Below are 9,094 nucleotides of genomic sequence, written 5' to 3'. Positions count from 1 at the left end.
CTTGATTTGAAGAAGAATAAGAGTTGAAATTGCTTCCACTCCTTCGATCAAATGTTTTACCACGTCTTCCTCAACCACTTCTTTGATTATTACTCTCCTTTCCATAGTAGAATTTTCAATTTGTTCTTGTTGTGAAGGAGGTGTCATGACTAGTACCCGTAACATTGCTGTACATACATCATTAAAAGAGGGTCTAGCAGAGGAGCTCAATACCTGAGTTTTTGCAACCTCTAAATAAGGTCATACATATGCAAGACATATTATTGAAATAAAGTCATCTTTTCTTAGCTTGGGTAGCAATACCAATTGAATAAGGTTGAGCTACAATCCACTCTTGAAACCATGGAGCGTGATAGAGTGCTCATGGAGAGAGCGTTCATGATTTGTTTTAGATCATTCCTGAAATATATCATAAATTTTTGGTAGACCATCAAAGTGGAGTATAATTATAAGCATGTGTCTCAAATATTAGTTGCTTTGAGGTGAATGAAATTGTTTGCTACCACCTTTTCCATACTATTGATCAGCCGGCTTATTATCAAGGTGTTTTCTTGTAGCCACTTGTGATAAGAGGCCTCATCTTCATCCATAAGTGGCTGATCTAGATGGCCAACAAGGTCTCCAATGATTAAAAACTGTTTAACAAATTGTGACCATGACACAATTGCTTATGCCCTTGAGTGGAATTATAGTGATTCTCAAGCGATCATGTTTATCAAAATCAGCATATGATGAAGAGGTGGATGAGTGATTTAATCAATCATCCATGTTTGAAACAACTTTCAATGTTGGAATTATAATTCACACACGGTTTGGAAATTTCAAGGACTTACTCGAAAACGAAATTTGAGAAACAAAATACACAATCAATAGCTGAAATTGAAGGAACAACTGCTATTCCACCCCTCAAGCTAGGAGATAATGTCAATGATCCCAATTTGAAGTCAAAAAATATTTTGTAAGCTCAAATGCTAATCCACCTCTTGTATGATCAAGTAAAAGAACGTTATTATCAACAACTTCACTACCTCAAATATTGTAAACCAAGAAACTCAAGCCAAGCCAAAAATTTCAATTTTTTCTTGCCTTGATATTTTAAGCAATGATACAAAATCAAATTCTTTGTAATATTTCAAAATACCAATAAAATCTCACAAAATTCATGGCTAAAAAAATCTTCTAAATAAGGTAGTTTCCTCCTTCAATTGGTGCCTATTGAGCAATCAAAGAAGAGATATCTCTTTACCTTTTTTTCTTGAATTCTTTAGGTAAGGCAATATTTGACAAATAAATCAAGGAAAGTTTCTGAAAATAAGATGATCTTCTAAAGATTCTTTCTGGATATTGTTAGTTAAAAAACAAAACTTTTCAAGAGTAGGACATGAGATACTTTCCTGATATTTTTATCAATAATAACAACTAAAAAATTTAAGCAAAAAAAAATGGCTTAAATTCGAATCTTCGCATGTAACAAGATATCAACATGACCATTGATTCTTTTAATGCGAATTTATATCAGATTGACATAAAATTTTCTTCTTCTAAAACTAAATTAAATACCTTTTATCCAAGTATAACTTCTCTCTCCATATAAATTATCATTATTCACAGCATAAAAAGCATCAAAAGTTGAAACTTTCTATTGTTGTTTGACCTTTATTGCTTCAGATATCGATTTATCTTTGTAAAAAAATCTGATCTCAACGATTCTTATTGATTTGGAAACTAGACTCAAATATCTTTCCAATGGTATATAATTTACTATATGAAAAATATGTCAAGAGTGAAACTTTCAATGAAATATAAAAATTTGAGAAATAAGACTGAAGGGAAAACAAATAACTCCTCTTTTTTACTTTTTCTTTTTCTTTTTCTTTTACTTTTCTTTTTCTTTTTCTTTTTCTTCCTCCCTTTCTTCTCTATATTATTCTCCATCTTCTTTTTTTACATCTCAAATTATTGCCTACTCTAATACCATGTTAGAACTTTGACCACCACCTATTATCTGTCCTCTACCATAGTTTCTACTTCCACTTCCTTGGGAAAACATGACATTATTTTCTACTTGTTCTAGTTGAGATGTAGATCCCTTGGTTGGGATCCTAAGCATATCAATACAAACATCATCAAAAGATCTAACTGAAGAGCTAAATAATTGAGATTTTGTAACATCCAGATATGGCTTTAAATTGGTAAGTTTGATGGTAGAAACAAGGATTTTTCTTTGTTTCTCTTGAGTCGCTATATCAATTGAATATGGTTGAACAACCTTCCACTCTTGTAAAAGACCTCTAAATTTGGCAAAGTACTCATGAAGATTGTCACATTACTTTGTTACACACATCTCTTTAAAAATATTATAAATCTTTTGAAAATTGTCAGGAGTGGAATACAATTTAAAACAAGTGTTCCAAATATTTTTTGTTGTATCTAAGTAAATATAACTATTTGCAATTGATTCTTTCATACTCTTTATCAACCATGTTAAAACTAGGGTATCCTCCAACCACTTGTTATAGGAAGAATAATCTGCATAGATGGCTTAGTTAGATGTCCAACAAAGTCTCTTATGATAAAAAATTTGTCTAACAGATTGTGACTAAAATGAATAATTGCTTAAATCCTTGACTAGTAGTTATTCTAAAACAATCATGTTTGCTGAAATCAGCATATAATGGAGGTGATGACATGGAGTTTCAGCCATAATTAATCACCCAAATTAATAATTTTAGATATTCAAGAGATAGGAATGCCAAAAACACAACTTATGAGGACAAGATGTAAAGGATAATATCAATTGACTGAATAGAATCAAAGGCTGAAAAAACTTGGAGAAGACCCAATAAAACCAGCCTTCTATAAGCCAATGAGCATGAGTTTAGAAATTAATCATAATGGACTTTAAAGAACAATTGAATATGATAAACTTTCTAAAGAAACAAAAACAAAATGCTGAATTGAAGAGAAGATTAAAAGAAACTTAAAGTAAAAAGCTTGTATCCAACTATTAATCTACAAACCCAAATTTTAAGGTTTCATGAAATCGAAGAGCCAATTATACTTCAACAATAAGGACTCATTCAAAAATTAAGAGTATTAGAATTTGAAAGAAGGATTTTTTACATCATTTAGAAGGGCTTAGTGAAGAGGAAAACACTACCTCAAACAAAGCCAATGAGCAGCACTTATGCATGGGGAAAAAATGTTTTTTGAAGGTAACTCATAACTTGCCTTGGGCGCCAAACTAGGAACCTTAAAGGCTGGACTTTGATTAACAAAAAAACAAAACACAAGGGTAGATAGACCTTATCTGATTATGAGCCTTCCTGGAATTTTTTTTCAGCAACTTGCATGCTCCAATGATTAAAGTGGACACCCCTGCTACAAGCTTTGCTTTTAACTTAGAGCAACTTGTTGGAAGCCTTAGCCCCTACTCTGATACCATGTGTCATACATAAAAGGTTTAAGGAAGAAGAAAAGAACAAAAGGAAAGAAGGAGAGAAAAGGAGAGAAGGGCCTAGAGAAAGAAGCTAGACGTGTAGGAAAAAGAGAAGAGAGTTAGGGCAAAGCAAAGGTAGCTCGAGCAAGAGCCTACTATGACTTTTTTTTTATAATGAAAGGTAAAAACCCTAATAAATGATAATGAGATAACAGAACATAAAGCACTTAGTAATTACAAGATATGCCACTTAATCGATCACTATTTCTTGTTCTTTATTCTTTTCAATATCATTTCACTCAATTTGCAACTAAGATAGAGTTGGTAACAAACTTTTTGGGTCTTTTCAAGTGGAAACAGTTTATGTTGTACATAAAAAAACGCATGCTACCCTTGATGTAGGTAGTCGTGCAATCCATACCTAACAAACCATGTCTCAAGAAACAAAGATAGGCAAATAAGAAGCGGATCAGAATTTGTTTTACAATTCGTCCAGCATATACTCTCATACAGTTCGTTGTAGCCAAGAACTGAAACAGCTACCATCAGCAACTCCCACCTGATTTCAATAAATATGTTGCTGTAAATATAAAAACACATCTTATCCTAGATGTCATGCATTTTGATATGAAGCCCTGAAATCGGTACTACTCAGACAAACCTATTACACAGGATCTATCAATAAAGATAGGTTAATTTGATTAACAATTGATCAAGCATATGTTCTCTTGAAACAGTTACTGCTGGCGCATCCCACCTGACTCCAATCAACCCAATTAATTAACATTGAAAAAATAGATGTGAAATGGGTAACATAAAGTAATCCATTGTAAAATCTGTCCAATTATTTCCCCCAGTCATGGTTATTAGGAAGCACTAAGTTGTGTTGGCTGATGTAGGTACATGACTGCAACCTGCCACAATCCTTTGGACTATCACAAGCAAACTGTTGCTATTTAATCTCCATTGCAACTTTGCACAAACAATAACATTAATACTTAATAGTACATGAAAAAATTGACAAATTAAATTTCTCTAACTTACACTTAATTATCACCCATCTCAATGTCTGAAAATCTTTCTACACATAAGAGAAACAACAGTAATCAAATCATTGTTTTTCCTGACATAAATGATGTTAGATTAATAGCAGATATAGTATTAGCAAAGTGAAAAGAAAATTTAAATTCCTAAAATTACAGTTTAATATAACAACAAGGACATTAGTTTGAAAGTAATACATCCCAACTTAGAAGCAGGGTACATTCTCTGCTGACATGACCAAATTGGATGTCGAGTAAATTGAAGCAGCTGCTGCCCTAACTGCACATTCTCTTTCAAAAGCCTCTGTTTTATTTGATCTTTTTAGAGCACAAAAAAAAAATGTTAGTTGGTAGGGTAAATTTCCATCCAAGCAGCAAAAGTATATGCTGAACACCAACACTCTTAATTGAATTTTTTTTTGTTAGTATTTCAAAAGAAAGCAAGAATTACCCTACCTAGAATCTGCATCTATTGAGCCTAGCGGCTGAAGAATTCCTGTACCAGGAAGGTTCACAAACTGTAGTCCCTGCTCACAATGCTCTTGCATTTCTTTAACTTGCCTCAACCAGTTCTCCTGAATTGTCAGTATCTCAGATTAAATACATTCAGAAAGATAAACAAAGGAGAAAAACATTAAGCACTTACATTACTGAGCTATGTACCAGAAAGCAACAGTGAACTTGGTCAAAATTATTAGACTCACCAGATCCTTTCCCTCTTCAGAAAGACCTTTCTCCATCTCAGTGAAAATGGACCTCCATCTTGCCATGTGCATATCTGATCCATATGACTGGCCATAATATGAGCTATACTCTTGGTTAGACATGAATTGCTTAGACATGAGAGAAGGCAATTCTGTTTGAATCATGGTCCTGACTCGCTTCTTACTACGTTTCAAAGCTGAAATATTACCAAGAACACATTCAATATGATATTTGAATATTCTCTTTCTATATAAACTTTTCATTAGTAAAGACACATGCCAGAAACAGAAAATAAAGTGAACAATTACCTGCTAGACGTCCTCTGATGTCCTGATAAAGAAGTTCCAGCCACTGGGAAGCAACAGTTGCAGCTAAAAATGGAACAGAAACTTCAGTTAGGCCACAATTCTTAATCCATTTTAAAAACTATTTTAAGAAAACTACAATGCTTTTAATAGTGAACGATATCTATTTGTTACTTATTACTTGTATCTTCATGTATCATGCTAGCACAAATGTTTGATCTCGAATTAACAAACCTTTAACAGAGAGAGAAGTTATGCCTTGGTTTGCTGAGAACTCCTCACTGGACAAGCAACTCACATTACCTGATGACACCTTTTTCATTGTAAGCGTCCTTTCATTGCATTCTGAGGTCAATTTTGCCCCAAAGAAGGGTTCAGGAAACCTACCCACAGCTACTTTAGATGAATGCAGCCCACTCCTGTCATCTGAGCTAGAAGGCATGGATATTCTATTTACATGCACTGGGTCTCCATCACCCATTTGTCTACTTCTAGCAGCATTTGCATATTCAGCGTCATTGGAACTACCCTTAATGCTAGGTTCATTGTCTTCTTTTTTTGCAAGATTCGCCGACTGCTTCTGAGTTTGGCAGTTTGGCTTCTCAGATCTCACAAGTGCTTCAATGATAGAGTGAACCTGTTTACTATTCCTAACATGGTTTATAATCCCAGGATTCAAACCACTCAGAAGTCCACTGGGAGCTGCGATCCTTGTGAATCTGTTTACTTGTTCTCTCTTAGCAAGTTCTATTTTTTTCTTGAAGGCATCGTTTTTACTTTTCTTTGGAGGGCCACGCTGCTTTGGAATAGGTATTCCTCCATGTGAAGAAGAAAGGAATCCATTTTGTTTCATAGTTTTCCATAGTTTCAATGGTTCATTGTCCTCCAATGGACCTGTGCAACTTCCACACTCTGAAGTTTCTCCGGATATCACAATACCCAAAGTTTTGAATGGATAAAATGGATTTTGGTCTAACACGTTGGGAACACCTTCAGAATTAAGGTCCAATCCAAAACCTGATGGGTGGGACACATTGAGGTCAAGCTCCGTTTTCTTAACTTCCTGCAGCAAAGATGATCTGCAGACATCACTAGCATATGCCAATAAGGTATCACAACTAGAATCACTTATAAGATGGACTTTGGTGGGAGGTTTTTTCTTCTCTTTGGTGCCTGCAGCCTGGCTGAGCTGCAAACAGGCAGCAGCCCCTAAAAGAGATAAAGAATCCATTTCATTAGCTCCTATATGTACAGATCTGGCCCACTGGGACGCTTCCACTTTGGTCGTGGGAGGACCACGAACAGTGTTTTCATCAATTATTGTTGAAGATTCCAAGTAACTGCTCTCAATATCTGCCAGACAAAACAGCCACTTAAAATTTTATATTATGGTGAGAAGATAAATGTACCAGAACATAAAAAAAAAAAAAAATGTTATATCGTTATTAATTTGGAGCAAACTGACAAAGAATTGAACGGTATTGCTGATCTAAGAAAAGCTCTTTCTTAAAGAGTAAATCCCACACTAATTCACATAAGAACCATAGTCTTGCCACTTACCAGAATCTTGGTTAGCCTCATACAATAATCTTTACCTCTTGACGTGTCACATGTTCCACGTGAAACAATCAAAATCTAATATCTATTGAGAAAATATTTCAAGAATAAAAACAAAGATTTTGTGAATAGCAAGAATTAGAAGAAATGGAGCAACAATAACTCAAGATATACACAAATACTGAAAACAAGAATGGGAAGCATGTGGAGTAAGTTAAATTACCACCTAATCTTATAATGCCATTCAATGTATCAGTTTGAATTACAAGAAATGGAGCAACAATCAGTTTGAATTTGGAATCCGGTCCCTAACTTTGTTCACCTCTCTTATGACCACTCATTAGCATGCTATTAAGTAACCAACTTTACATTAGGCCTTAATGTTACTAATTTCGTTCAGAAGTATAGTGTCCACTTGGTTTACTTTGAATGCAATTCTGTAAGAATGTTCGAGTAATGCTTGAAGTGAGTGAAACCTCAAATGTCTACCCAATATCAGAATTTCTTCCATCTAATTTACTTCAAGTGACAAAAGTGGCAAATTAAGCAAATTATTCAAGAAGCTATGCTGATAACCAGTTTTTTTCCATGCATTGCTTCTAACTACAGTAACATGCAGAGATGACAATATAACACTGAAGATGAATTATTGCAGTGGGGTATTAGACTCATATATCACACAATAAAAAGGAAAGGCAAATTAAGTAAATTGTTAGAAAAGCTACGCCTACAATGATCGCCAAAGTTTTTTGACATCCATACTTCGAAACGCAGTAACATATGCAAATATAACAGTATAACACTAACAACGCATTACTTGTGTAGGCCGTGGACTCATATATCACATAATAACCATCTGGTGATAAAGCTTGATTGACACCAAAAAGAAATCATCAGTCGGGAAAAGAAGTTTAAAAATGCGGAACTTAAAAAATTCGTCATCCATCACTTCTTTCCCAAGACAGCTCAAAATTCATTCGAAGCAACAATCATCAGAAACGAACACTTTTTGCAGCATAAAAGAGACAAAACCAAGGCGCACGTCAAGTTAGTCCCAAGCAAATCCGAAATGTATCCGGAGGTAAATAAATATATCTTCTAAATAAATCCCACAATAATCAAACTAATCCCAAGCATTACCTTCAGACCGTACAGCAGAATCCGGATCTCGCATTTTGATTCTCTTATGACTTGTGTCCAACATCTCTCCAGAATCCGAAACAACTCGCTTTTCCAGCTACCAGAAAAAACACAGTAGACATAATTATTTAAGCACCGTTTCAAGCATAAAAAGACACGATTCAATCACCAGAAAAGAAAACGTGAGGTAAAGGATAAAGAACTAACTGTAGAATCCATTCGACCAATTTATTCATCAATCATGAACGATAACCTTGTACTATCAGTGGTAGATCTATAGTATGGAACGAGAAAACCATTTGCCACCAAGGAAGATTGGCCAGGTTCATATCCGAGAAATCTTGGAGCGGATAGGAGGATGGCAGAGGAAGATTTGGGAGATCAAGTTAGGGTTTTTATGGTTCTCGGGAGGATTTGAATGTTGAGAACCGCGCTGAGAGATTCGTTGTGTTCTGGTTTGTTGGCTTATGTACAATTCGAACTCTTTCAAATTCTAACGGGAGAAAGGGAGCGACAGCGTGAGATCCCAAATGGGCTCCGTTGCCCGTTCAATTTTTAAACATGAGAGGGGGAAAAAGAGCGGGCATATCTAGACCGTCCACATCATAAGAAGCATCATCTGGTAGGCCAATGTTGTTTGATGTCCAATCTATAAAAACCTGACACACAAAAGTGTCATTTTTGTCTTCTACTTTTCTACTTATTATGCCTCTTTTTCCTTTGTTAAGGAAGGAAAGATCCTAGTTTTGGTTGACTCAATCAGTAGAAAGTACTATTCATAGACTAATAATGCTTTTGATAAAAATTAGTGATGTTTTAGATTAATAATAGTTCTATTTCAAAAATTGTTCAATAATTTGCAAAAGGTTTTCGATAATGAGATAGAGTTCATCTACTCTAAGTCC

General features: G+C 34.7%; 1 protein-coding gene across 9 annotated transcripts; it reads right to left on the bottom strand.

Moving 5' to 3' along the window:
• Window positions 1-3,721: 3,721 nt before the first annotated feature.
• On the bottom strand, window positions 3,722-8,628 carry LOC137965909 (uncharacterized). 9 transcript variants are annotated; one of them, XR_011116162.1, is made up of 8 exons: window positions 8,397-8,628; window positions 8,190-8,286; window positions 5,727-6,845; window positions 5,496-5,558; window positions 5,187-5,383; window positions 4,939-5,057; window positions 4,484-4,800; window positions 3,722-4,371 (listed from the first exon to the last, which is right to left on the bottom strand). XR_011116162.1 is itself a non-coding variant. In XM_068812291.1 (8 exons), the coding sequence occupies exons 1-7, from the start codon at window positions 8,406-8,408 to the stop codon at window positions 4,689-4,691; spliced, it is 1,719 nt and encodes a 572-aa protein (XP_068668392.1). In that variant the 5' UTR covers window positions 8,409-8,628; the 3' UTR covers window positions 3,722-4,562; window positions 4,681-4,688. The 9 variants fall into 9 exon arrangements, 6 of the variants coding, with proteins under 6 accessions (XP_068668392.1, XP_068668393.1, XP_068668395.1 ...); XR_011116163.1 differs by having other exon boundaries at window positions 3,722-3,998; XM_068812291.1 differs by having other exon boundaries at window positions 3,722-4,562; window positions 4,681-4,800.
• Window positions 8,629-9,094: the final 466 nt, after the last annotated feature.

The sequence above is a fragment of the Aristolochia californica genome, unplaced genomic scaffold (assembly GCF_029961685.1).
Source record: "Aristolochia californica isolate CCGP_79_NKW_82.1479 unplaced genomic scaffold, dmAriCali1.0.hap1 SCAF_5, whole genome shotgun sequence".
NCBI lineage: Eukaryota > Viridiplantae > Streptophyta > Magnoliopsida > Piperales > Aristolochiaceae > Aristolochia > Aristolochia californica.
This window is presented reverse-complemented; position numbering and strand designations above follow the sequence as displayed.